Raw genomic sequence first — 26,704 nt, 5'->3', positions numbered from 1 at the left:
TTTTCAGAGACACAAAAAATGCACCGTGGCATCACTCCTGCTTCCCTCAACCGTGGGAAAACTCCCAATTTACTTTGAATTTTCTCTCTCAGGTGATGAAGCACACTGCAAATGGGGAAGAGGCTGTAGGAGCCCCTGTGGGAACCCAGAGAATGGTAGAAGAAAGGAATGATGGGGCAGAACCATCCCTGGCCTGGCAGGGGATTATTCTGCGTCCCCATGGACTTTGGGGACAGACAGACTGGGCAAGAGGCTTGGTGGGGGTCCAGAGCATGGACAGAGCACTGGGGGGGTTCCCTGTAGGACAGGGACTCCACTATGGCATCTCCTATGGAGCAGGGACTCCTTTGGAACCAGGCTGCCTTGTGGGGTCCTATATGGGGGGCAGGGGCTCTCCCATAGGGCAGGGCATCCCCTGTGGGGGTCACATATGGAACCGAGATTCCTGTACGGAATCCCCTATGGAGCACTCGAAAACGGGACAGGGGCACCCAAAAACTGGGGAGAGGGGCACTCAAATTTTGGGGAAAGGGGCACTCAAATTGTGGGAAAAGGGCACTCAAAAATTAAGGAAAGGGGCACTCAAGTTTTGGGGAGAAGCACTGAAAAATTGGGGAAAGGGGCACTCAAATTTTTTGGAGGGGCACTCAAATTTTTGGGCAGGGCACTCAAATTTTGGGGAGGGGCACTAAAAAGTGGGGAGGGGGCACTCCAAATTACGAGGGGGCACTCAAATTTTGTGGAGGGGCACTTCAATTTTGGGGAGGGGCACTCAAATTTTCCAGAGGGGCACTCAAAAATTGGGGAAAGGGGCACTCCAAATTACGAGAGGGGCACTCAAATTTTGGGGACAGGGCATCCCCTACGGCGTCCCATATGGAACGGGGCTTTCCATGGGGGATCCCATATGGAGCGGGAGCTCCTCTATGGCGCCGGGGGTTCCCTGGGGCGGGGGTTCCCCTCCGGGCCGGTCCCCCCCGCCGGGCACAGGACAGTCCCTTGCTGTCCCCCCGGCCCCGCCCGCCGCGTCACTTCCCCGACCGGGCTCTTTAACGTGCGACGGGCGTGACGTCACCGCCGGTCCGTGTTTACCGCGGCTGCGGAACGGGAAGGAAGAGAGGGAGAGCGGCGGGATCGCGATCCGGGGTACCGGGCTCCGACAGCAGCGGTCCCCGCGCATCCCCCGCACCGCACCGCACCGCGCTCCGGCCCCGCCATGGGGCACCGCGCCCGGGCGCGCCCCGGCTGAGCGCCCCGTCCCGGCTCTCCCCGTCCGTGCTGTGCCGTGCCGTGCCGTGCCGTCCCGCCCCGCGGACCTTGGCCGGGGATGCTGACGGGATGCCGGGCACCGGGACGGCCGCGCTGGGCTGGGCGCTGCTGGCCGGGGCGCTGCTGCTGCTGCTGCCCCCGCTGCCCGTCCTGCCACAGCCACAGCCACAGCCACAGCCACAGCGACGGGACGTGCAGGAGACGGAAGCGCATTTCAACATCACCTACACCGACTGGGTGGACGCCAAGTTGCTCCACATCTACGCCTTCAACCACAGCGTGCGGAGGAACAGGGTGAGCCGGGGGGGCACCACCGGGGGCAGGATGTCCCTTGGGGTGTCCCCCGCCCCACGCCGGGGCTGTTGGGTGTGCGGGGCACAGCAGCCTCTGCCACGACGACCGAGCAAAGTCCAGCCTTCGGGATGAGCTGCCGCGGCCCGACTTGCCCAGCCAATGCTTCTTCTTGCCCTGTCCCCGCAGACCGAGGGCGTGCGGGTGTCCGTCAATGTCCTCTCCGAGCACAAGGACCGGCCCGTGCTCTTCGTGGTGAGGCAGAAGGAGGCGGTGGTCTCCTTCCAGGTGCCGCTCATCCTCCGGGGTCTGTGAGTACCAGCGGGTTCCCCATGCAGGGCATCCCCCCCGGGGCTGGGATCCCCCCGACAGGATTTCCCCTAGGCGAGGGGGGATCACACAGCTCTGCCTGCCCAGGTACCAGCGCAAATACGCGTACCAGGAGGTGAGCCGCACGCTCTGCCAGCCACAGACCAAGGCTGAGGTGGAGACCCAACACTTCTACGTGGATGTCTCCACTCTCTCTGTCAACACCTCATACCAACTGCGAGTCACCCGCGTGGAGAACTTTGTGCTGCGGTGAGGGGAGCCCCGTGCCACTGTCCCTGTCCCTGCCCGCTGCCTGTGGGGACTGCAGGGTCCCCTTGCCACCCATCATCTTTCCACGCTCTCTCTGCAGGACAAATGAAAGGTTCAGCTTCAACGCCACGGCTGCCCAGCCACAGGTGAGGAGAACCACAGTGTGGCACGGAAGGGGGCCTGTGCCACGTGGCCATCGTGGCTGCAATGGGCACTTTCCCCCCCTGCAGTACTTCAAGTATGAGTTCCCTGAGGAACTGGACTCTGTGATCGTGAAGGTGACCTCGGCCATGGCCTTCCCCTGCTCCGTAATCTCCATCCAGGACATCCTGGTAGGTTTGGGCAGTGGGGTCTCTGGGTGACCTGTGGTGCCTCGTAGGGCTGATGGCCCCTCTGCCTCCCCCAGTGCCCTGTCTACGACCTGGACAACAACGTGGCCTTCATTGGGATGTACCAGACCATGACGAAGAAGGCAGCCATCACGGTGCAGGTGGGCATGGGGCTGTGCTGTGGGCTGTGCCATGGGGCTGAGCTGCCATCAGCTCCTGCCTGGTGCTGCCAAGTACCTCAGGTTATTCCTGGGATAATCTCTGGCATGGAGATCCCCAGGTGGGCTCTGCTGACCCCCATCTCTCCCCCTGGCATGGCTGCTGCAGAAGAAGGATTTCCCCAGCCACAGCTTCTACGTGGTGGTAGTGGTGAAGACGGAGGATGAGGCCTGTGGTGGGGCTCTGCCCTACTACCCCCTCTCCAAAAACTCCTCTCCAGGTACTCAGGGGGGCTGGGGGAGGCACCCACCCTGCTGCCATGGGCTGTGTGTGGGGACACACTGGGGACAGGGCAGTGAGCTGAACCCCATCCGTGCCCTTTCCCAAGATGAACCCGTGGATCAGCACAACCGGCAGAAGATGCTGGAGGTGATGGTGTCACCTGCCATAACCTGTGAGTCTGGGAGGGTTTGGGGGTGCTGGGAGGTGGTGGGCTCTGCAGGGACCTACAGCAGGTCCCCAGAGGTGCCATCCCTTCCTGAGGGCTTGTCCTGGCTTGGCACAGCGGAGGCCTACGTGAGCAGTGTGCTCTTCTGCCTCAGCATCTTCCTGTCCTTCTACGTCCTCACGCTGCTCATCGCCTGCTGGGAGGGCTGCCGGTGAGTCCCTGGGTGTCACTGCCCCTCTGGGTGCTGAGCCTGTGGGCACCATCCTGTGCTCAGTGTGGTGAGGGCCCTCGGGCTGTGCCCTCTCGCCCCAGCAGTGGCACAGCCAGGCTGACTTCTGCTTCCCTTGACAGGCAGCACAAGAGGAAGGGGCTCCTGTCAGCCATGGACTCACCCAGCCTGGACACAGGTGAGGGATGGAGGCAGCAGCCAATGACATAGAGAGGTCTTCCTGGGGGATTCCTGCTTATTCTGCCCTCTTGAGCCCATGGCAAAGCCCCTGGTTCTGTGGGAATTCCCCACTATCACTCTGAGCTCCGCTTGCCCCTCAGCTCCCTGGGGACAAATCAGTGTCAGGGGGACAGGGGGGTCCCAGACTTCTCCACTATGGAGCTTGCAGGGTTTTACTGGGGCTTTGCATCTCACCAGCTCTGTCTCTTTCTTCCCACGGCTTTCCGGGGACTCCCAGCATCACTCCTGGGTAGGTGCCAGCTCTGTCCTTGGCTCTGAGCTCACTGTGTGCCAGAGCAGGGGTAGGGGGTACTGCTCTGAGCCCAAGGGCCATGCAGCCCTGGGATAGGGGTGCCACTAGGGGTGACTGGACCATCCTGTCCTGCAGGTCACTCCCACAGCATCCCTGACTCCTTCCTGGGCCGTGCATACGACAGCTACGGTTATGGCTCCTTCGGTGAGTGCCATGTGCTGTCCCCAACCCTGTCTCTCACCCCCTGCCCATGGGCTGTGCCCACCCTCTGCCCATCCTTGCAGGGAACGGCTCCTCCAGCAGCACTGAGGGTGTCACGGACAGCCTGGGCTCCACAGAAGTCTCCTACAGTTATGTGGGTAAGTTGTGGGACAACTGGTGTGGCTGCAGCCCTGCAGAGCCACGTCACCAGTGGCATCCCAACCGTGCCCCTCTCCATCTCCAGGAAGGGTCCCAGGGCTGGCAGCAACCCACAGCAGTGTCTCCATTGGTGGGGTGGGCACACGCCAGGGAACCCTCCTCCAGTAACTGTGGCTTTCCTTTGAAGGGCAGGAGCAGTTCAAGCGGCGCACGTCCTCCACCCCGACGAGGCCGCTGAGCATTCCCATGGGTAGATGCTGGTACTGGGCAGGGTCGGGCCAATCAAGGCAAAATCTGCCCAGCCCCAAGTGTGTGCCTGGGGCACAGAGCACCCCAGCTCCCTGCTCCCTTCCCCCAGAGCAAGAGCAGTGCCAAGGGGCTGTGGGGCAGCACATTGTCTGCCCAGTGTGGCAAAGTCCCAGGGAATGGACACAGGGTGTTGCTCACCCGCATGGGCTCAGCCACATCTCCCTGGGGCAGTGCCAGCACAGGGTCCGTGGGGAGCTGGAGCCTGTCCCTGGTGAGAGTTGGCAGGGAGGCAGCCAAGAGGTTAATTGGGTGTGATTGGGGTCCCATGGGGTGGGCTCTGAGGTGGGCTGGGCCAGGGGCTCTGCCGACAGCCCTGGCTCGACCACAGGGGAGCGGTCACTGGAGAACGTGGCCGGCCGGCCGCGCCTCGACTCGCTCAGCTCCGTGGAGGAGGACGACTACGACACGCTGGCCGACATTGACTATGACAAGAACGTCATCCGCACCAAGGTGTGTCCCACCCCGGCCCCTGGGCCATGCAGGCTGCTCCCCACTGCCTGGGCAACCCCTTACCCACCTCTCCTTCCAGAAATACCTGTGCGTGGCCGACCTGGCACGCAAGGACAAGCGGGTGCTGAGGAAAAAGTACCAGATCTACTTCTGGTGAGTGGGGGGGCAGTGGGGATGGGGGAACTGAGCAGTGTCCCAACCTGGAGCAGGCAGCAGGTACCTCTTGACATTCCTCTGCCTCTCCCAGGAACATTGCCACCATTGCTGTCTTCTATGCCCTCCCTGTCATCCAGCTTGTCATCACCTACCAGACAGTAAGTGGGGCCAGGCTGGCAGTAAGTGGGGCTCCCAGGAGCTCTGGGGGCTGCAGTCCCAAAATGTGCTCCCCAGCACAGTGGGAATGCCGCTGGGGGTCCCTCTTGACCCTCACCCTGGTCACGAATGCAGGTGGTGAACGTCACTGGCAACCAGGACATCTGCTACTACAACTTCCTTTGTGCCCACCCACTGGGGAACCTCAGGTGGGTTTGGGGTGGGTGGCTGGGGCTCCCCTGTGCCCAGGACTGCACTGTAGCCCTGAGGAGAGAGTGGGGTCTACAGCACTCACGTCTGGACTGGCCCCTTGCAGCGCCTTCAACAACATCCTCAGCAACTTGGGATACGTCCTGCTGGGTTTGCTCTTCCTGCTTATCATCCTGCAGCGTGAGATCAACTACAACCGGGCGCTACTGCGCAACGATGCCCACGCCCTGGTAAGGGATGGAGACTGCTGGGATACCCTGGGGTGGGCTTAGCCACCCAGGACCCCCCTGCTGCCCCTCCCTCTGCCCCACAGGAGTGTGGCATCCCCAAGCACTTCGGGCTCTTCTATGCCATGGGCACCGCCCTCATGATGGAAGGGCTGCTCAGCGCCTGCTACCATGTCTGCCCCAACTACACCAACTTCCAGTTTGGTGAGTGCCTCCCTCCAGCCTCCAGCCACCTGTGCTGGGGCCACCCACACCACCCTGACCTCTGTCCCTCCATTCCAGACACTTCCTTCATGTACATGATCGCGGGGCTCTGCATGCTGAAGCTCTACCAGAAACGCCACCCGGACATCAATGCCAGTGCCTACAGTGCCTATGCCTGCCTGGCCCTTGTCATCTTCTTCTCTGTGGTCGGTGTGGTGAGTATGGCAGGCACTGGGGGGTGGAAACACAGATCACCCCACAGGTCATTAACAACCCCCTGCTTACCCTGCAGGTCTTTGGGAAGGGTAACACAGCCTTCTGGATTGTCTTCTCTGTCATCCACATCGTGGCCACGCTGCTGCTGAGCACCCAGCTCTATTACATGGGGCGCTGGAAGCTGGGTGAGCAGGGGCACCATGAGCGGGGTGGGCAGGGGGCAGTGCTGTGGCCTCCCCAGTGTCACCTCCCCTCTCCCCACAGACTCAGGCATCCTGCGCAGGATCCTGCACGTGCTGTACACAGACTGTGTCCGACAGTGCAGTGGGCCCATGTACGTGGTGAGTGCTGGCACTGGAGCCCTCTGGCTCTGTGGAGAGCCCTCCTGGCAGGCCCCACCCTGGAGTGGCCACCTGCCACCCCTCACATCCTCCTCACCCTTTGCAGGACCGAATGGTGCTCCTGGTCATGGGAAACATCATCAACTGGTCGCTGTAAGTGCAGAGACAGACTCCATCCTGCTTATCCCCGTCCCTGCTGCTGCTCCCATCCCACTCCTATGGCACAGCCCCGCCAGCTGCCGTCCCTCCCTTGGGCCTGGGCTGAGGAAAGCCAGCTCCTGGCAGCTGTGAGCCCAGCATGACAGGTCCCCCTGCAGCTGTGGCACCCCAGTGGCCACATGTACTGCCTGATGTCCCAGGGGTTGCTGACATGCCTCAGGGACAGCAAGCACCACGGGGGGCCCCAGGCTGCACTGACCCTGCTGTCTGTCCCTGCCTCCCCAGTGCTGCCTACGGCCTCATTGTCCGCCCCAATGACTTTGCTTCCTACCTGCTGGCCATCGGCATCTGCAACCTCCTCCTCTACTTTGCCTTCTACATCATCATGAAGGTGGGAGCTGAGCCACTGACCCCACAGGCCTGGTGGGGAGGGCAGAGCAGGGCAGGGCCTTGCTGCCAGCTCCTGCCCACACATTGATCCTGGGCTCTCCCACAGCTACGCAGTGGTGAGCGCATCAAGCTCATTCCCTTGCTCTGCATCATCAGCACATCCGTGGTCTGGGGCTTCGCCCTCTTCTTCTTCTTCCAGGGGCTGAGCACCTGGCAGGTGAGAGAAGGGTGGCCCAGGCAGCAGGGTGGGTAGGGTGGCCATGGATGGGCACAGTGACACTGTCCCTGTCGCCAACAGAAAACGCCAGCAGAATCTCGAGAGCACAACCGTGACTGCATCCTGCTCGACTTCTTTGATGACCACGACATCTGGCACTTTCTCTCCTCCATCGCCATGTTCGGCTCCTTCTTGGTAGGTGCTGGTTCCACTGGCATGGCAAACCCTTGCCCCCAGCCCCCCACTCACTATTGCCCCTCTCCCCTCGCTCCTCTTGCTCCGCAGGTGCTGCTGACACTGGACGATGACCTGGACTGCGTCCAGCGGGACAAGATCTACGTTTTCTAGGAGCCTGCAGCCTCACGCTGCCCAGGGACTGTGCCAAACGCCCAGCCGCAGCCCCGGGAGGGGGGACCCACCCCTGGGGAGGGATGTCTGCGCTGCAGGTCCTGCCAGCCACTCCGTCCCCCTCCCCACGCAGCTTGGGGGTCCCAGTGCACCTCCTCCCTGTTGGCCAGGTCCCTCCAGGCGCTACATGCCCATCCCTGGGCCTATTGTGGCCAAAAACAGCACTGGGGGACCACTAGGGCATCCTCATCGGTGGCAAGTGACACTGGAAAAGGTGCTGCTGCCCCATGTCCGTGTGCCCATGGGCACGGTGAGGGGATTGTGGCAAGCGCCGTGCCAGCAGCTCCGTGGACCCCGAGCTCGCAGGTGTGGGTCTCTCTTCAGTGCCTGAGTCGTATGGGTGGCAGGTGGGGATGTGTGGGGCCAGCACGATGGTGGCAGTGGCCAGAGAGGCCCCACCTGTGTCTTCTTCAGTGTCCCAGGAAGGGGGGGTGGCCACGGTGGGCCCCTGTTGCCACTCCCACCGACGTGCCGCGCTCTCTCCGTGCGTGGATCTGCTGGGAAGGGACTCGCATTAAAGTGTCTGCACTTTGCCTGTGCCTGATGCCTCCTGCCTGGGCAGTGACAGTTCAAGAGGGTCCCAGGGACCAGCTGCCACCGGGTGTCAGCCAGCCACTGCTGTGGCACTGTCTCCTTCTCCCCACGGGATTTTGGGAGAGTGGAAATGCTGCGGGGGCTGAGCATCGCTGCTGCTGCTCTGCAGAGCCTCTGTGGGAGTCTGGGGATGGTCTGTGCGGCACGGAGTGGGGGCCTGACAGCCCCAGGGGTGGGAGGGATGCTCAGGGGTGTCCCATTTCACAGACAGCAAAGCTCTGCTTCGTGCCTGGCTGTGCCCTGACCCGCTCTAGCTGGTGCCCGCGGGGCAGAGGGAATCCCGGGATGCTGCGGGATGCCCAGGCGCCGTGCCCGCGGGATGCCCGCAGCTTCATTGCCCGCCCCGGCAGCCTCGGCCGGGCACCGTCACCACGGGGATCCCACTCGGCCGCCCCCGCTCCCAGTGGTGAGCACATGGGGAAACCAGCCATGAAGTCAGGGCAGGAGCCCTCGGCGCGGCCGCCTGGCTATAAAAGGATTTACTCCATCAGCCCCCGGCCCGGTTCCGCCCTGGCCCCGGCCCCGCTGGGGCGGAGGCACGCGGGGAATGCTCGGCCACGGGCTTTCGTTGCTGGTTTTCGGAGTCTTTCCCCAAATATGGTGCCTGGGATGGGCGCCCCGGGAGGGAGGGCTGGGGGGGGCCGGGCCCCGCGCCCCGCTGACATCACCGGCCCGCCGCCCGCCTTTTAGCGCAAGGTCGGGGTCCCCGCGGGGCAGAGCGCTGGTCCCGCGCCGAGCATCGCCCTCACTTCGTCCGCAGCCGCTTGTAAGTCCTGCCGCTGGAAGTGGGGGGGTGAGAGGGGCGGCGGGGAGGGTTCCCGAGGTGGCGATGTCGCCCTCCCGGCATGGGGGTGCTGCTTCCAGCGATGGGGACCCTGTAGCTGGGACAGCGAAGCCGCTCCCGGGACTACGATCTGCTCCCTGAATGATGGGGATTCTGTTTCACCGGGTGGGATGCAGCTCCTCGGGATGGGAATCCTACTCCTCGGATTGTGCCGCTGCGCCCCGGAGTAGGGTCGGACTCCCCTGCTCGGACTGGGGTCACTGCCGGGATTCTGTCCTGCTCCTGCCCCTCAGGACCGCGTTTCCATCGGGGCTCTGCTGCTGTGGGTCCACCGGGCTCAGCCCCGCGGTGGCCCGAGGGGCCGTGCGGGACTCAGGGCAGAGAGGAGGGGACGACTCCAACCCCCACGTTCCCATTTCTGCCCTGTGCCTCGGCGGGAAGGGGAGATGGGCACGGGGCTGGCAGGTCCGGAGGTAGCTGATGGGCACTGCCGCCGTGTGGCCGAGGGAGCTGTGCGCGGTGGGACTCGTTTCTGTGTGTGACCCACTCTGCCAGGTCAGGCCAGGGCACAGAGCAGGATTGGTGTAGCATCACTGGTCGTGCCCAGCAGTGCTCAGGATCTGGGCACAGGCTGCCCGTGGGGCTCCTCCTGGCAGCAAGTAGGGTCAGCATCCTCTCCTGCACTGAGCCGTGCCAGGTCTCAGCCCATCCTGCAGGAGTCGGGGTGCCTGTGCCCAGCGGTCGGGATGAGCCCACTGGAGACAGGGCATGGATGTGGGACCTAGCACACAGCTCCCAGAGGGCACAGCCCTGGCACTCTGAGGCTTCATGCCAAGCAAGAAGCCGTGTAGGGAGGAGCAAGGCCAGCTCTGTCAAGGGCTTGGCTGATGCTCACAGTGCCTCTCCCTCCTGGGATCCTCCCTGGCATCCTCCTGGCACCCTCGGGCCATGCCCGAAGCCAGATACCTGCCATCCCTGCCCGCAGCATGTCCTTACAAGGGCACGGGCACAGTTCCCACCACTCCTGCCTTGCCTGTGCTCCTCCCTGGCACCCGGACCCGCCACACCGAGGCCACCCCATGGGCACCCTGCCCCAGCATGGTGTGGCCAACTGCTGTGTCATGGCCACCCAGCCCTGCTGTGGTCACCCTGCCACCAGGATCCTGGCACAGCTACACCAGGGATTTTTGTGCCAGCTAAGAGCTGGAAAGGGACTGGGATGAGGCACCTCTGCCAGGACAGGAACCCTCTGTCCAGGCAGGTTTTGGGGGCCATGGCCATGAACTCATCTCCAAAGAGAACATGGATGGAGCTGCAGGGCTGTTGTGTGGCAAGGGAAGAGCTGAGAGAAGGGCATGTCCTCACAGCACCAGGGTGGGAGGTGGATGTCACAGAGGTGCTGTGGGGTCCTGGGATAGAGGGACAGCATCTTCGCAGCCTGATGGTCTCTGCTGTGCTGCCAGGTCTCCCACCACTGCAGCCATGGCAAACAAAGGCCCAGCCTACGGCATGAGCAGGGATGTGCAGTCCAAGATTGAGAAGAAGTATGATGATGAGCTGGAGGACCGGCTGGTGGAGTGGATTGTGGCACAGTGCGGGTCCACAGTGGGTCGCCCCGAGCGGGGCCGCCTGGGCTTCCAGGTCTGGCTGAAGAATGGCATCGTAAGTGGGGGCACAGGGGTGTGGGCAGCTGGTGGGAAGCTCCATGGGTGTTGCAGCAAGCTCAGGCTCCCCTCTGTGGCAGGTGCTCAGCAGGCTGGTGAACAGCCTCTACCCTGACGGCTCCAAGCCCATCAAGATCCCTGATGCGCCGCCCACCATGGTCTTCAAGCAGATGGAGCAGATTGCCCAGTTCCTGAAGGCAGCTGAGGACTATGGCGTGATCAAGACAGACATGTTCCAGACCGTCGACCTCTTTGAAGGTGAGGGAGTGGGGTGGTTGAGGTTGGGGGATGCAGGGCTGCCCTGCTGTGCTGTGCCCATCCTCATATCCCTGCATCCATCCCTTGGCAGCCAAGGACATGGCAGCAGTGCAGAGGACGCTGATGGCCCTGGGGAGCCTGGCGGTCACCAAGAATGATGGGAACTACCACGGGGACCCCAACTGGTTCATGAAGTAAGTGGGGGAGTGCAGAGCTGGGTCTGGGAACGCCCTTGCCCTGTGGCTGCCTAGAGGGGGCTCTTTCCACTGCCCACAGCACCCTGGAGCACATGGAGGGGGTATGCCGAGGGAGAGGGGCTGGATCAGGGTGGGGATCAGGGTGGGGCTGCTGGGCACCCAGAGGGGTGCAGGTGCCCCACAGCCTCTCCCTGTGCCCCGCAGGAAAGCACAGGAGCACAAGCGGGAGTTCACCGAGAGCCAACTGAAGGAGGGCAAGAACATCATCGGGCTACAGATGGGGACCAACAAGGGAGCGTCACAGGCGGGGATGAGCTACGGCCGGCCCCGGCAGATCATCAGCTAGGCACCCCCTCGCCGCCCCCAGCCCTCCCCAGCCGGGACCTCCGTCTCCGCTCCCCCCTGGCCCAGCGCCGCAGCCGCCCGAGCGCCGGCGGCCGCCACCAGCCCCGCACCGATTGGTATTTATTGAGGAGCAAACGCCCCCAACCAACGCCAGCGCCCCAACAACGCCCCATCGCCAGCGGCCGCACGCGCCCCGACGCAGCCCCCCAGCCCCGGGGCCGCAGCCTCTGCCCCCCGGCCTCGCATCCCCCCCAGCTGGTCCTGCCCTTGCTGGCACCCATGGGTGTCTCGCTGCTCCCCACTGGGGCTGGCGGGTGGGATGGGCACGAGCCCCAGCCCATGGGGCAGCCTCCCTGCCCGCAGCCCCCCACGCGCCACTGCCGCAGAGATCCCTGCGAATGGGGAGAAAAAGAGAATTCGGCCTCGGTTTTGTACTTCGTTTTTGTCGAAATTAAAAGGTTATATATCATCTGGTGTGGCCTGATGAGGTTTGCTCCCGTCGCTGCTGGCTGGTGATGTTGGAAAAGGCAAAGCCACCCTCCTTAAAAGGCTGCTCCTTCTTCCAGCTCCAAACCTGGGAAAAACACAACTGCGGATTGGGCTTTCCCTGCCCAGCTTGGAAGACTCTGCCCTCTTCCCCCTGAGCCACAACACCCACCTTTTTCCTTGCTCCTTCCAAACTTTGGCCCAGCTGTTGTCTCCCCCTGCCTGGGCCAGCTCCCATTACCCTGGGTCCTGAGAGCAGGGCATGGAGGGCACACGGCACCCACAGAGCCAGCACCTCAACACTGGGTCCCCCCCGGACCCCAGTGCTGGGAGGTGCTGGGTGGGTGCATTTTTCCACAGTGAGGAAGCTCTGGGAGAGCAGAGGAGTGACGGATGGGGGAGAGGAGGGTTTTTCAGGCTTTATTTGGAAATCTACAGAAAAGGGCTTTGCTGATTAAAAAACAAACCCCAGCCTTAAAAAAATAAACCACTGAACCCAAAGACATGTGAACAAGCCAACCCTGCTCAGACAAGCCACTGCCAGAGCAACTCATCCTCCTTTTCCTGGCCCAAACCAGGCATTACTCCTGGCCTTGTCCCTCCTGGATGGGGACAGAGATCCAGGACAGTGGCTGCAGTGAGCTCTGGTGCCACCAGACCTGCTGCCAGAGGGTTTCCAGTGCCCACTGCTGCAGGAACAGCCCAATCCTGCCTCCAAATAGGCCTGTTCCTGCCTCTACAGCCCCACAGCTGCTCCGTGCCCATGGGAGAGGAGGAATCAGCAAGATCAGAGCACAGGGGACAGGGAGAAGTGCTGGTTGGAGATGAGTAAAGTCATTCCCTGCTTCTAGACTGGAGTAACTGGTGGGTACAGGTCCACTGCCAGCCCAGCAGGCAGGAAAATGCTAGTGCTGTGGGGTCCCTGCCTACAGAGGCAGCTGCCAGGGGCCCTGCTGGGTTTTCCAGGCTCTCTGCAGAAATTAGGGATAAAGTGACACCGCCAGGCCATGGGAGCAACGGTGGGAAGGGGGTCAGTGTGGAGCTCTGCCACAGCTGCTGTGCTCCCAGAGGGAATGGCACAGGGCCCTGTTCCACACACAACAGTGGACTGAGTGTCCTGAAGGGCAGGCTACCTCAGGAAAGGATTTAAGGCTTGTTTTCCAGAGCAAGGGAAGGGAAGCTCCCCTTCCAATTCCAGCACTCTTTTTTCCTTGTTTCTGAGCCACTTCCACCACCACCTTCCTCTGGACACAGTGGCAAAGGTCCATGGTGGCTCAGGAATGAGTCTGTGCTGCCTGTGCCCAGGAGGGTTGTACCGACAGGGAGGTCCTAATCCCAGTAATCCCAGTCCCAGTCAGCACGGCCGGTGCTCCCTGTCCTCCATGAGGAGCTCAGCTGGTGCCTCCTGCCCCAGGTATCCCGCTCCAGTGGGAACTGCCTCGTGGAAGCTCACAGCTCTGCCATTGCTGGGAAGTTTGGGGTGGGTGGGGGTCCAGCACCCTTCCTCCTCCTCCTCCCGGGCAGGCTCTGGGTGCTCAGACTCCATCTCAGCCTCCTCCATGTCCTTCTCCCGGTACAGTGGCACCGACTCCATCTCCAGGCCACTCTCCAGGGCTCGGTGCTTCCTGCTCTGCTGGTACCACCTGCAGCTGGTGGAGCTGGAGCAGGCCAGGTCCAGCCCCACATCGTTCCTCGTCAGGCAAACCTCCAGCATGTAGTAGAAAGTCCAGAACACGGCGAAGCATCCCAAGAGCAGGAGGGTCTACAGAGGGGAAATCCCTTGAGAAACACCACCCTTGACCTGCCTGGTGTCCCAAGCAGGGTCCTGCTCCTCCAGCACATCCTGGGGCACACAGGGTCCCTGTGGCTTGCAGGCAGGCTCACCTTGAGGGTGTTGGCTGTGATGGTGTAGTGCTGCTCCTCAGGGATGTCCAGCCCTGGAGGACAGGGCAGGGAGAAGTCACTGCTCAGGTACTGCCCACTCATGGCTTCCTCCAGCAGCCTGGGGACAGAGGTACCCCATGAAGGTCCTGCAGGCAGGGGGGCTCCAAGGAGGGTCCCAATGCCCACAAAGGGTGCACAGTGCCTCTTTCAGCAGTGCCATGTTCTGCAGCCCATGGCTGCCCTGTGAGGTGTGAGGGCACCTGCCATGCACCTTGCAGCAACACGGCTCCAGCTGAGCAGCACCTGCTCACAGCTATGGGTAACACCCCTCAGCCTCTCCCTCCTGGCTCCCCATCAAGCCAGGACTGTGGTGTCCTACCTCTGCCGTTCCTTCATCTCTCTTGGGGACCAGGAGGAGCCATACAGGGTCAGCTGCCACTGCTTTAAGGTGCCGGGCCTCAGGGTCTCATCTCCTGGGGAAGAGGTAGGTTGGTCCAGCAGAGAACAATCTTAAGTGAAGAGCTGGCAGCTCCCCAGCACATGGCCTGGAGCTGCCACCACCCCAGCAGAGGCCCCTGGGAGGCAGGACTCACCGATGTCCCTGATGACCAGCCTGTATGTGCCCTGCGCCTCCTCGCCCCAGCATCGCACCGTGGAGAAGGTCCAGTCAGAGAAGCCATTGGGGTCCCTGCCATGGGGTGAGGGGAAACAACCCATGAGAGGGTCACAGAGCCTGACCCACGAGGCTGGACATGGGCCCTGGAGTCCTGCCCTTCCCAGCCCGTCCCCTCAGCACTTACGAGTCCATGCTCCGGGTGGTGCCAATCAGGGACATCATCCCGCTGGGACAGAAGAGTCTGATCTCCAGGTTGCCACGGCGAGGGTGGGTTATGGTGACAGTGACTGCCACGTGCTCCAGGGTCCTCATGCCAGACAGCTCCAGGTCGGCAGTGGTGACTGGGAGAGGGAAGGGGGGGTTTGCCAAGGCTGGTGGCCAGGATGGAGTCCCCACTCCCAGCCAGCCCCAAGGGGCTGTGATGCCACTCAACAGGATATGCCCATCTCTGCCTCCTCCCAGCTGCTCTGTGTGCGACTGGGAGGACAAATTGGGTGTCTAGGCTCCTTGATCCCACCTTAAACCATTCCCAGCTCCATGGATCCCCACAGCCCCAGAGCTGACAACCACAGCCCAGGGAGCCTGGCATGCTCTGGAGTGAGCTGCAGCCTGTGGCTTGGCCTTCTCCTGGCAGGTGGGTGCTCCCCGAGCCTTCTAAGGGGGCAGGTGAGCAAACACCATGACCAGGCACTTCACAGAGCCAGCATGTTCCCAGGGCCCCATGGGGAAGGGTCAGCTCTGGGTCAGTCTGCTGCACCTGGGGGACAGCAGTGTGCCCTCTGTGCAGGCTTCTCCAAAGTGCCTCTCCCAAACACTGCTGGCTGCCCAGCTTTCAGCTCACAGCTACTTTCAGGGCAAGAGTTATTGGTTGACCACTGACCCTCTCCACAAGGCCCCAGCACCTCCCCAGCATCTCCTCATCCTGGAGCAAGCAGGGGAGGCACAGCACCCTCTGCAAGAGGCCCACCAACCTCCAGACTCTTTCCAGGGGTCCTCTGTCCTGGTGAACAGCCTCTGGGCACTGCCAACCCCCAGCACCTCTGCCAGCAATGGCAGCTGGGGCAGTGAGAGGTGCAGGGCCAGAATCCCAGGAACTGCATCTCCAGCAGGACAAGGAGGGGGAATGTGGCTCAGCCTCAGGGCAAGCAGATGTACCCAGCAGAGAACCAGGAGCTGCTGGGGGACCAGGAAGGGCTTGTGCCAAACTCTCTTTCCCACTGGTAGCAGCCTGAGCAGCGGCTTGTTGATGTGGACAGGGCTGGCCAAGTCAGGAGCTGGAGCATTACCTAAAATGGTCAAAGCCAGTGGAGCAGGTCTGGCTGCTGCCCAGCCCCTCGCTCAAGGCTGTCTGGCTCCCCAAACACATCAGTCCATGGGATGGGGTTATGGGGAGGGAACAGCAGCAACAGGCAGATCCCCTGGGGAAGGGCAGCGGAAAGAGAAGAAAAAGCCCAGGCAGCCCAGCACTTAACCCCTTTGTGGCCTCACACAGCCCAGGGCTAGTCCTGCCCTGCTGTGGCAGCAGGGATGGGCTGGATCCCTGGCCTTGGCGTGTATAGCAAGGGCTCTCCATGGCACGCCTGTGCTTACCATTCCAGGCGACCTCCAGCTCCTGTGGGAGCAATGGGATGCTCCTCCCCTCCTTCAGCACAGGGCTCACGTAGGAGGCGAGGTATGGGACAGACTCCCAGATCTGGCAGGGGGAAAGGGAGAGGATTCAGAATGGACTGCACTTTCCTTTAACATCCATCCCTCAATCTCCCAGGGCTCTCACAAGCTGCTCTTGGATTTGGTCCTAGTCCAAGGGGCCTCACCCAATGCTGGTCTGGGGTACACACAGACCTGGGCAGCACACACTGGCTGCTGTGAGCATCCTGGGGATGGAGGCAGTGTCCACATGCCCAGGAGAGGAGGGAAAGCCACTGCCTGTGAGCTGGAGGGGGCTGAACAAGATTTGGGACTCCTCAGCACTGGGTCTGTCCCTGCCATCACCCACGTGGTTTTGAGCAGTCATCTGAGGCCACTCCACTCCAACCCTGGGCACAGCGGGGCAGGAAGAGGGAGCAGCGTGGAAGGCCATGTGACACTGGGGGCAGGGCCGGCACTAGCAGTGACCCAGCACAGCTGCCCAATGCTCCACACATGACCTGGGACCAAGTGCCAAAGGGACATGCCCTGGTCTCCGTGAGACCAGAGGAGGAAGAGATGGGGATGCTGCCACCTGCTCTGACTGCACCACTCCCCCAGCAGCTCCTGGAGCTGCCCGCTGAGAACACCCTGTTTCTCAGGGCAGGATACCCTCCCTGCAGCCACTGTGGAGAGAGGGAGGGAGGGAGGACAGTGCTGGGGCTGCTGACAAAAGCCCCCACGCCGTGAATCAGAGCTGTTGGCTCCCGGCAGTGCAGCTCTCGCCATGGCTATATATAGTGCTGGAGAGGAGCAGCCCGGGGGCAGATTGCAGGCACTGCCAAAAGCCTCATGACTTCATACCAAAAGCAGCCTCAGAGCCAGGGCCAGCAGGATGGTGGCCAAAGCACTGGCCCTGAACGGCAGCAGTGTCACCGCACAGCACTGCCAGGACAGGATGTGTCCTTGCCACTGGGCTGGGCTACTCTACCAGCCCATAGGGCAGGTCTGGGAAGGAGGGAATTACCTTGGCAGCATTGACCAGCCTCCAGGCATTCAGCAGACCAAAGCCATGCTGATGGCTGTGGCTGAAGCCCGCCTGGTTCGTGTCCCACTTGGCGTGACGATCCTCATACTGCAAAGAAAGTTGGGGTGCTCTGGTTACCCTGGAGGACACCAGCAGCCCTGAAACCCAAAGGGAACCAGGCCTGAAGGGAAGGAGGCTCAGACACATCCTGCAGAGGCAGAGAAGCAAACTCACATGGCCTTATTAGAAAGAAACAGGTTGACCTTTGTTTGAAACAAATCCCAGGACAAACGGGCTTCCCAGCACCTCAGAAAGGAAATAGAGCAGCACAAAAGGGCACAAATGCCTCTGCTCTGAAACATCCCAGCTGCTCCCTGCTGCCCAAGCCACAGCCTGTGGGATGGCAAAAGCCTTGGAGAGAAGGAACTGAGTCCCTTAAGTCAACAAGAGCTGGGGCAGGACAGATCTGGGTCCCATCACTTAGCGGGCTGTACTGCTCAGGCAACACTGGCTTGGAGTTAAGGAAAACACTACCCCGTGCCAAGGTGAGCACAGCATCAGCTGGACATGGACTCCTGCTCCCCAGAGGGTGGTGAAAGAAGCTCTCCATCTCTAAAACAAATTCGGCAGCTCCAGTCAGTTCCCGCTCCTGCTGTGGGCAGTGAAGGCACGTGGGAGGTGAGGCCAAGGGAAGGGCTGGGTTTGCTGCCCAGCTCTCTGTTGTGTCTGTTTCCAGGAGCCTGACTCTCTGGAGAGCCCAGGAAAGGCCAGAGCAGGGCAGAGTTCCTTGCTTTCCCACTGCATGGACTGTGGGGTGACATTGCAGAGGTGACACCCCTTGGGCTGGGCCAACCCCATCACCTGGGGCCTGAGCCCCTGGAACCTGCTGAGCCCCTGGAAGACCCCTCCACTGGCAGATGGAGGCATTCCTGCAGCAAATACCCCATTTATTATCATGACAGATGAAAATGCTTCAGGCACATTCCTGGAAGGAGCAAGGGGCGAGGGGAAAACGCAATCCCCTTGCTGGGAGCCAGACGAGCGAGAGATTTATGGAGGGGCAGCAGACATAAACATGGATGTGCACAGCAGGAACTTGGCCTTCCTGCAGCATCCCTGAAGGGCTGTGGAGGGAGGGGAGGAGAGAGGGAGGGCTCCTCACCTTGGTGGCAGTGAAGACAATGATGTGCTGCACGTCTCTCCAGGTGAGACATGGCCGCACCTGCAGCATCAGCGCGATCATCCCCGCGGCCAGGGGAGCGGCCGCTGACGTCCCCGTGTGACCCTCCGTGCAGCCAGTGCCCTTCTGCAAATCCCAGTCTGTTGTCACCTGCCAAGGAACAGGAGAGATGCCTCTGTCAGGCCACTCTGGGGTGGCTGGGACAGGTACTGCAGTAATGGAGCACACAGTCTTGGCCCTGAGCTGTGTCCTCACCACTCCAGCTCCACCAACAGCCTGTGGCACAACTGTCCCTGCTCACAGACAGCCATGAAAGTTTCTGGGAGCCCCCTCACTGCAGGGACAGTGATGCCAGTTGGGAAGCAACAAGCAGGGACAGCTCCCTTTGGAGAGAGAGAGAGGAACTGGGTCTAACTAAGCAACTTTGTGGGAAACTCCTGGCAGATGCAGTTTGGGACTTTCCTCATCCTCCCTGCTGACCACAGGGCTGCAACTCCAACACAATCATGCTGCAACAGGGGCCACATGGAACTGTGCAGAGCACACAGAGCCCCAGAAGAGGCTTTGGGAGGTTCCCAAATTATGCCACCTCATTGCAAACCAAGTGCATCCATTTCCCCGGGCTCCCCGCAGGGAGAAAGCCCAAACTCTGGAGGGTTTGTTGTGTTTTTGCTTGACTCCATCCCACTTTTCTAGCTGTGAACAGCTCCAGCTCATACTGGGACTCTGTGTGTCCCACACAGAACACCCCAAGAGCACAAACTTTCAGTAGGAAGCACAGTGAGTGCCAGAAGCTGTATTAAATTCTTCCCATTAAGGAAACCACACAAAGTTTATGGTCTGGTAAAAGAAAAAAACCAAAAACCTGAGCAGATGGCTGCAGAGATGTTAACTCTGACACCACTGCAGAGAGTTCCAGGGTGTTCAGGAGCAGGCTACCCTCCTGAAAAAGGGCTGTTTGGATTTATGCACGGCACAGGCTCGCTGAGGGAGTGATCATGGTACAGGATGTCTCTGTGCCACATGCCATTACTAGGCTACGTGTGGATCTTGTCCTGGCCCCTCCATGGAATGCCACTCCCATGTTAGTGTCCCTTAAGGCCAGTATTCAAAATGAATGTCCATTTGAGACCTTCAAAGCACTCACACCAGGCTTGGGAAAGCCAGACATCAGCCCACAAGCCTGGAACTCATGATGGAATGCAGCAGAGCCCTTGCTGGGTTGCTGCTCCCTTTTTTTCCTAGTGTCAGTACTTTCCAAACCAGCCTGGGACAACCTAAGTTATTTCTGAAAGGAAAAATCAGCTCCATTCTGGGTTTTATTTTCCCTGTGTTGGATCATGCCGTGATCTGGCTGAGCACAGATCCCTGCCCTGGCTCTGGGCTGCAGGAGGAGCTTGCTGAGTCCCAACCAGGTGGCTGAGGCTCCCAGGCTATCCCTGTTCTCCTGGTTTACCCAGCAGGCAGGGAAGCCTGTTTGACAAGCCTGGATTCAGCTCCTCTGTGGCAGGCACAGAGACACAGCAGGAAATCCCTGCTCCAGGAGGACCCAAGCAGACCCCCTGAGACCCCCAACCACACATTGAGGTGCTGATCTCCACTGGGACTTGGCTGCCTCATCAGCTTTGCCAGGAAAGTGCTTTTGGGATATACATATCCTGACAGGACATCCTCCAAGCCAGGCACAACACAAGCCCAAACACCACGCCTGGGAGGCAGCAACGTTTCCCCCAGCTATCCCAGGGTGGGTGGGCTCTGCAGACCCTGCTGGCACCACAGGATAGGAAGGGGTCACACTATGGGGTGGGAAAAGCCTGACAGACCCTCACAGGCACCAGCACCAAGGGAGGGATGGGCTGGGTCAGGCCTGCTGTGGGGAAAACAACCCTGGCTGCTTGGCTCAGGCAAAAAGGACATTTTGTTGACAAGAAGTCATTTTTTGGCAAAAAAAAAAAAAAGCTCATAAAAATATTCTGAAAAATTCAGCTGAGAGAGATCCACGTGCCAGAGCAGAGCAGCAACTGTGGCCAAGTGGTTTAAAGAGCCCGATGCTGCTCCCTGCACTCTGTGCTCCCACATCCCTTTGGATCAGGGGGCTGGCTGGGCAGCTGTGGGGCAGCTCCTACAGAGCTGAGAAACAGGAGCTGCCTCTGAGAGCACGATTTATGTAGGACTGAGATAAAAGGCACATGTGTTCCCTGGCTTACATGGCAATAGGGAGGGACAGAGCATTGTCCTGGCTGTTCCAGGTGTGTCCACGAGGACACAGGGGCAGACAGGTGCCTTGTATGGGTACTCACAATGCTCCTCATCATCTTGTCCCCACCGCTGAAGGTCACAGCCAGCATGGAGGCACATTCCTCAGCATAGAATGGCATGGAGCCCGTCTCATCCACTGCTCCTGGGAAAAAGGGGAAGCCATTGATTGCACAAAACCTCTTCAGCTTCAGCTGCTGAAATTTCAAGGTGACAATTCCTTGAGACCCCCTCTTGCCAGCTGTCCTCTTCCAGAGGCTGGGAGCTGGGTATGCAAATCAGAACCAAGCCTGTATTTTTCCCACCTGGAAGATCTACAGGATAGGTAACCACAATAAATAACCTTTCACTGTTCTCAGTGTCACATAGATCTTCTACCTCTCCTGCAGCTTCTGCTCTCAAGAACCTGGATTACACATTTTTCCTCTAGCCCAAGTGATAGGAATGCTGCATTCCAGGTCACTACCTGAACATGGCATCATGTCACAGCCCCAGGAGGGAGGCCTGGACACAGGCAAGAAATCTCCCTGCTCTCCTCTTGCTCTGTAGGTCAAAAGCAAACTGCAGCCTTGAGGACTGAAGTCTACCATGCTCATTCCCAGACAGCCTCTCACAGATTCCAACCAGCCAGCTCCTACCTGGGCAGGTTGTGTGCTTTTGGGATGACCTCGCTATTCCACACTGGGAAAGAGTGAGACAGGACACCCAGGAGCTCACCTATGGTGACAGTGTAGATGGAGTTGGCATATCCATCATAGTTGCAGTTGTCACTGTGCTGCCCACCATTCCCACTGGCCACCACGAAGATGCTCCCGAAGCCCCGGCGACCGGCAATCACACCATGCTGCAGGGCAGCCTGTGGACAGGGAACCGTGCTCAGGGCAGGGGGGCACTTCCCATGCCCTCCCCTGCTGATCCCAGTGGTTTCTGCCCACAGCCACAGTCAGCACGCCATGTGGCTGTGAGCCAGGGTGGGATCAGAGCTCCTCATACACAGCCCCTGTCCTCCTATGAGGGTCCAGCCCCATGGACACCCTGCTGGGAGACACAACAGCCCCACCAGGAATCACATTTCCAGACCAACATCTCGCCCAGACATTATTCCCACCTAGGGAAAGGATGTGTCTGATGGACTAGCAAAAACACAATCCCACTGGAAGTGAACTCCCTGGCTCTCCCTCCTCTGGCAGATGAAGGTACATTTTGCCCTCCCAACTCTGCTCTGCCCATGCTCTGTGTGTCCCAGAGCTTGTTCCATCTGTCTCTCCATGCAGGAAGAGAACCAATTAACTTGCAGAACTGGAAACAGACCACTCAGTCATCACTGCTGCTCCAAACAGCTCCAAACTGCTCCAAACTGCTGAGTTGTGGTTGGAAAAGCATAGCAGCAGAGCAATGGAGCAGAACCACTCCCAGTGCTGGTTTTGGGGCCCCTCAGTGACCCCTCACTGTGGCACAGGCAGACCTGATGCATTTTGCAGCAGGCCTGCAGGACAGAAGCTGTGAGAAAGCCTCAGTGGCCCGGGAAGGAGCAGCCTCAGCTCTGACTCTTCTCCCACTGCAATCCCCTCCCCTCGTTTGCTCCCAGCATCCAAAGGCCCTGCCTGGAGAACCACCCTCAGCACTGGGAATGCTCAGCCTCCTGAGCAGAGAGCGTCCTGTGGGTTGCAAAAGTTCTCAGAATAATACCACAGGTTGTGAAAGAGGCTTCTCCTGCTGGGACCAGCCTTCCCTTGGGAAGCTCATCCCACACTGCCTGAATGCTGCTCTCTCACCACAGCGTCACCTCTGCCGACCACAGAGTGACAGGGAACACCTCTGCTGGCAGCCATGGACACAAACAGACGTGCACAGTGTCACAGCAACGTCCCTCCATGCCTGTCCAGGCAGGCAACAAACCACAAGCCCTGGAGGGCCCTCCCAGGGCCAGTTGTGCTGCTGGGGCTGGTTTTTACCTTTCCCAGTTGATGGGGGCCATCCACAGTTTTCCCGTCATCATCAGGACCCCAGCTGGAAAGAGAGACAGTGTGAAGTGACAGTGCCAGGAGCCACAGGCAGCAACTTTTCCTGCCATGACAGGGAGCTACCAGCAGCCACCAGCTGCTCCCAGCACCATGACTGGGATCAGGGAGCACTGTGCTTTCCCATCCATCAGGATGGCCCCTCGCTGCTGGGATATTACTGTTGTGTTTGCACTGTGCCCCTGGGCCAGATTCCAGTGGACAAAATGTTTGATTTTTATTTAACAAGACATTCCAGTCTCCGTCACACGGCTCAGCTGGGGCTGCCTGACCACAGTAGGGGGCACAGTGACCCCTCCAGCTCAGCCAGACCATGGGATGTGCTGCAGGAGCACACAGAAGGAGATCTCACAACTGAAGGCGCTGTGCAGAGCTTCAGGAACAGGATTTTGGTGCCTTAAGGCTATCTGGAGCCACAGGAGGATGAGAGCTGGTGTGAACACTCAGCCATGAGCTGTGACCCCATCCTCAGGCAGAGCAGGGTCCACAGTCCCTCAGTGAGTGCCCCTGGAGCTCACCTGCAGCTGTAGATGTCATTGATCTGATAGTGCTTGTTGAAGGCAACAGCCTCCATGCTGTCCGTGAGGGGCCCATCCAGCACTCGGATGCCTGTGGGACAAAGGACAAAGAAAACGACCCACGTGGCTCAGTGAGCTGCATAAACTGCAAACCAACTCTTGGCTCAAGGCTGCCCCTGCAAGGCCAGCCCAGCTTTGGAGGGCTGAGACCTGAAGCAGCACTGGGTAAACCCTCCCTGTTCCCTGTGCTGTGGTTACATGATAAGCTTCTGCCAGCTGGGAGCCTCTGACCCTCTTGGCTGGCTGGAGCTCTGGGACCCTCTGTGCCACCATCAGCGTGGATGCTCAGAGAGGGAGGCAGGGAGCCCAGGGCAGGGGTGCAGAGCTCCCAACAGTGCCCTTGGAAGAGCCCTGACCCCCAGCACTGTGCTGTCACCCAAGGGTCCCCCATTCCACGGCCTGCTGTCACCCCCAGGGACCATGGTGTGACCAGGTAGGGACACTACCACATCCCAGCATGCCCTGCCCTGGCAGGGACACACAGAGATCTCCCCTTCCTCTATGGAGCAGCACCGGAGCTCTGGAGACAGCTGAGGGCACAGCACACATTCCCTGGCCCTGCAGAGGAGATGCAGTGCTGGCCCTTCACCCCTGTCCATTTCCATGAGGCAGAGCCCAGACCACGGGCCAGGGGAGAGTGAAGGACTGGCCAAGATTTGCTTCCTCAGTGCCTCCAGCCTGCACTGCAGCAGACATGTCATGGCATGACTGCCTGGCTCAGCTGCTGAAAGCTCCACCGATGGGCAGGTCAGGAACACTCCAGGAGCACTCCAGGAACAGTGTAAAAGCTGCCACACCCACACCTATCCTGCTCTGCCGGGCAGAGGAGCTCAGGCAGGCACTGGGCTCTCCCTCCCACAGCCCAACCAGCCCGAGCAAGGCACCACTGACTCAGAACTGCCCCAGCCCATGGAGCCGTGTCCCAGCCCCATGGAGCCGTGTCCCAGCCCCACGGAGCCGTGTCCCAGCCCCACAGAGCCGTGTCCCAGCCCCACAGAGCCGTGTCCCAGCCCCACAGAGCCATGTCCAGCCCATGGAGCCGTGTCCCAGCCCATGGAGCTATATCCCAGCCCCATGGAGCCGTGTCCCAGCCCCATAGAGCCATGTCCCAGCCCCATGGAGCAGCAGGTGAGACAAGCCAGGCACCGTGGGGTGCCACAGCCCGCAGGTACCTGCGATGCGGCTCCCATAGGCAACTCCCACCGTGCAGAAACTGTTGTTTGGCACAGCCGCGATCTCGCCGGCGCAGCGCGTCCCGTGGTGGTTCCCGTTCTCCTCGTCAGGGTGAGGCATAGGGTCAGGGTCGTTGGAATTCAAGTCATAGCTGCCTTCTGGGCTCTGAAAGCAGACCCACAGTCACGACTTGGGGCTCTGTCTCCTCAGTTTGGGAAAAGCAGCAGTTGAGAGCACACCACACGGGCTGAAACACTGTCTGGAAGTCACAGGAACTTTGAGGCTGCTTCCACACAGGGCTGCAGCTCAGCACTGCTATCTGCTGCCACGGGGAAGGGACCAACAGAGGCAGCTTCAGCCACTGGTGCAGAGCAGCAGGAGAGCAGCTGCAGTGTAGCACAAAGGCAGCTAACCCTGAAGCCTGGTTGCAAAATCTCCCAGGACAGGTTTGCTGCTGGCACTTCCCACCGTGGCAGCTGAGCTCTCACATGCTCATGTCACACTGCCCAGCCTCCAGCCTGCCCTTTGCCCTCCCAGTTCAGAGCAGGACTCACATAGTTTGGCTGTATGTCCTTGATGGTGTGCTCCACGCCATCATCCACCACCACCACCGTCACACCACGCCCCGTCACGTTCCGCTCCCACACGCCCGTGACGTTGATGTCCTTCCCGGGGCTCTTGCGGTTGTTCTACACACCAGAAAGGACAGTGAGGGGACAGGGTCAGTGGTGAGGGGACCTCCAGAGTGCCGTGTGGGGCCGGGGCCAGCACAGGAAGGAGCCACAGGACAGTCAGGGGAGATCGTTTGATGTGGCCAGCAAGGAACACTTGCTCAAGCCGTGGAGTGTGCCCTGTGCTCCAGCCAAACCCCTCTGCCCAGCCCAGCACCATGAGTGCACAACCAGCCATGGCAGCTGCCTCTTCCTGTCATCAGGGTGAGCACACAGGAGGCAGGGTGAGCTCTCACTGTGCTCCCTCCTCACCAAAGAACAGAAAAGAGGCTGTTTTGCCTCCCATGTGGCCACACAAACAGCAGGAGCTGGAAAGCCACTCACCAGGTGCCACTGCTGGGGGTATTTGGGATCATTAAAGTGCAGGCTGCGCTTGGAGCGCTTCAGCAGCTTCTGCTCCGAGTGCCACCGCACGCTGTCGTGCTGTGCAAACAAAGTGTCCACCGATCTCCTTATCGCCTCGGGCTCGCTCCCAGCGCGGCCATCAGGCTGGTAGGCAAAGAGGTAATGGCCCTTGAGCTCCCCAACACGGCCCATGTTCACCAGCCCCGCAGTCTGGGCCAGCTCCTCTGCCCGCTGCTCCAGCTGCTCCTCGGGCGCATCCAGGCTGACCGCCCACGTCAGCTTGCCGTGGTGGCCGTCAGTGGCCGGGCTGGCTGAGGAGGCGAGGGGCATCCAGGCAGCGCTCAGCCAAAGGCACGTGTGGATACAGAGCGTGGCCTCCATCCCTGCGCTCCATAGCGGCACTCCCTGCCTCCAATGCGGCATCAGACAGGCGGGCTGGAATGGCAGAAATTAAACTGGTGAGAACTGGTGAGAACCCTTCGGCCGCACGTGAAGGTCCCTGAGAGCCCCAGGCTGGCACACCCCGGTTTCCACAAACGGCGCTGCACAGCACAGATACCGTTCCAGGGAAACCCCAGCCGAGTCGACTCTTTCCCAGGAGGCACACCCAGGCTGGGCAGGAAAGATACCAACCCTGCTCTGCCTGCCGTGGGAGCAGCCCCGGGCCAGGACACACCGCGCTGGGCTGGCAGAAGGAGGCGCTTCCTCCACTCGCCATGGCCCGGCAAGGCGGAAAACTGGCAAGAAACTCCTGAAGCGCAGCTCCCCAGGAGCAAACACCACGGACAACGCCGAGAGCCGGTTCCTCTTCTGCAGGGAACTCGTTCCTCACCTGCTCAGCAGCCGGAGGAACCTGCTTTCACTCGGCATGGGTGGAAACCACCACCGAGCCCTGACTGAACCCTTTTTCCACGCACCATGGCAGCGCGCAGAAGGGAAAGCACCTCCCGAGACCCCGCACCCATGAATGTGCCCGGAGCTCGGCACCCCCGGCCCTCCATCCTGTCCCAAGCCTCTGACAGAACTCACCTCCGAGGTCCAGGTTTCCCTCCCTAAAAGAAGGGCATTAAGTGACCTCGGAGCAGCGGCACCTCCGCACAACGCAGCGGGGACACCGTGGGGACCACGCACGGGCACAGCATCCCTACCTGCATCCCCACTGCTCCCATCCTGCATCCCCACCGCTCCCACCCTGCATCCCCACCGCTCCCACCCAGCATTCCCCGCGGGGCGCCAGCACCAGCGCCGCCGGTCCCCTCCCTTCGCCCCCCGGTGCCCTCCCGGCGCTCACCGGGCATGAGCCGCCTCCGGAACCGCCGGTGCCGCTGACAGCGGCGTCACATCCGCCGGGGCGCGGGCA

The 26,704-nt window shown here is 60.8% G+C and overlaps 3 protein-coding genes across 8 annotated transcripts; 2 read left to right on the top strand and 1 right to left on the bottom strand.

Moving 5' to 3' along the window:
- The first annotated feature begins 1,053 nt into the window (after positions 1-1,053).
- On the top strand, positions 1,054-8,112 carry SIDT2 (SID1 transmembrane family member 2). Of its 4 annotated transcripts, XM_071576254.1 has the most exons (28): positions 1,055-1,563; positions 1,750-1,871; positions 1,978-2,139; positions 2,240-2,285; positions 2,370-2,471; positions 2,546-2,629; positions 2,796-2,907; positions 3,016-3,081; positions 3,193-3,286; positions 3,427-3,482; positions 3,762-3,773; positions 3,912-3,980; positions 4,061-4,135; positions 4,324-4,386; positions 4,774-4,895; positions 4,975-5,048; positions 5,143-5,209; positions 5,343-5,416; positions 5,524-5,647; positions 5,731-5,848; positions 5,927-6,063; positions 6,141-6,249; positions 6,329-6,405; positions 6,512-6,558; positions 6,850-6,955; positions 7,061-7,171; positions 7,253-7,366; positions 7,457-8,112. In XM_071576254.1, exons 1-28 carry the CDS (start codon positions 1,339-1,341, stop codon positions 7,517-7,519), a joined length of 2,631 nt encoding a protein of 876 aa, XP_071432355.1. In that variant the 5' UTR covers positions 1,055-1,338; the 3' UTR covers positions 7,520-8,112. The 4 variants fall into 4 exon arrangements, with proteins under 4 accessions (XP_071432356.1, XP_071432357.1, XP_071432358.1 ...); XM_071576255.1 differs by lacking the exon at positions 3,762-3,773 and having other exon boundaries at positions 1,054-1,563; XM_071576256.1 differs by lacking the exon at positions 4,324-4,386 and having other exon boundaries at positions 1,054-1,563.
- A 729-nt stretch (positions 8,113-8,841) lies between these two features.
- Positions 8,842-11,890, top strand: TAGLN (transgelin). Its single transcript, XM_071576333.1, has 5 exons — positions 8,842-8,939; positions 10,421-10,619; positions 10,702-10,879; positions 10,971-11,073; positions 11,281-11,890. Exons 2-5 carry the CDS (start codon positions 10,440-10,442, stop codon positions 11,420-11,422), a joined length of 603 nt encoding a protein of 200 aa, XP_071432434.1. The 5' UTR covers positions 8,842-8,939; positions 10,421-10,439; the 3' UTR covers positions 11,423-11,890.
- Positions 11,891-12,311: 421 nt separating this feature from the next.
- Positions 12,312-26,703, bottom strand: PCSK7 (proprotein convertase subtilisin/kexin type 7). Of its 3 annotated transcripts, none has more exons than XM_071576325.1 (16): positions 26,636-26,703; positions 25,324-25,779; positions 24,823-24,957; positions 24,268-24,433; positions 23,036-23,126; positions 22,452-22,506; positions 21,214-21,352; positions 20,541-20,641; positions 18,223-18,390; positions 17,061-17,168; positions 15,998-16,100; positions 14,592-14,748; positions 14,385-14,479; positions 14,171-14,264; positions 13,792-13,909; positions 12,312-13,669 (listed from the first exon to the last, which is right to left on the bottom strand). In XM_071576325.1, the coding sequence occupies exons 2-16, from the start codon at positions 25,765-25,767 to the stop codon at positions 13,262-13,264; spliced, it is 2,382 nt and encodes a 793-aa protein (XP_071432426.1). In that variant the 5' UTR covers positions 25,768-25,779; positions 26,636-26,703; the 3' UTR covers positions 12,312-13,261. The 3 variants fall into 3 exon arrangements, with proteins under 3 accessions (XP_071432426.1, XP_071432427.1, XP_071432428.1); XM_071576326.1 differs by lacking the exon at positions 26,636-26,703 and adding an exon at positions 26,374-26,511; XM_071576327.1 differs by lacking the exon at positions 26,636-26,703 and adding an exon at positions 25,978-26,291.
- Between the last annotated feature and the right edge of the window lies 1 nt (position 26,704).

This window comes from Pithys albifrons, chromosome 23, assembly GCF_047495875.1.
Source record: "Pithys albifrons albifrons isolate INPA30051 chromosome 23, PitAlb_v1, whole genome shotgun sequence".
NCBI classification, from domain to species: Eukaryota; Metazoa; Chordata; class Aves; order Passeriformes; family Thamnophilidae; genus Pithys; species Pithys albifrons.
This window is presented reverse-complemented; position numbering and strand designations above follow the sequence as displayed.

Coding starts and splice junctions, on each gene's coding strand:
- TAGLN (XM_071576333.1), top strand. CDS start 10,440: ATGGCAAACAAAGGCCCAGCCTACGGCATGAGCAGGGATGTGCAGTCC. Junction 10,620..10,701: donor TCTGGCTGAAGAATGGCATC/GTAAGTGGGGGC, acceptor CCTCTGTGGCAG/GTGCTCAGCAGGCTGGTGAA. Junction 11,074..11,280: donor GACCCCAACTGGTTCATGAA/GTAAGTGGGGGA, acceptor TGTGCCCCGCAG/GAAAGCACAGGAGCACAAGC.
- SIDT2 (XM_071576254.1), top strand. CDS start 1,339: ATGCCGGGCACCGGGACGGCCGCGCTGGGCTGGGCGCTGCTGGCCGGG. Junction 2,908..3,015: donor CTCCAAAAACTCCTCTCCAG/GTACTCAGGGGG, acceptor CCCTTTCCCAAG/ATGAACCCGTGGATCAGCAC. Junction 6,956..7,060: donor CCTTCTACATCATCATGAAG/GTGGGAGCTGAG, acceptor GCTCTCCCACAG/CTACGCAGTGGTGAGCGCAT.
- PCSK7 (XM_071576325.1), bottom strand. CDS start 25,767: ATGCCGCATTGGAGGCAGGGAGTGCCGCTATGGAGCGCAGGGATGGAG. Junction 23,127..24,267: donor CTATGGGAGCCGCATCGCAG/GTACCTGCGGGC, acceptor TTTGTCCCACAG/GCATCCGAGTGCTGGATGGG. Junction 14,749..15,997: donor GCTGGAGGTCGCCTGGAATG/GTAAGCACAGGC, acceptor TCCCTCTCCCAG/TCACCACTGCCGACCTGGAG.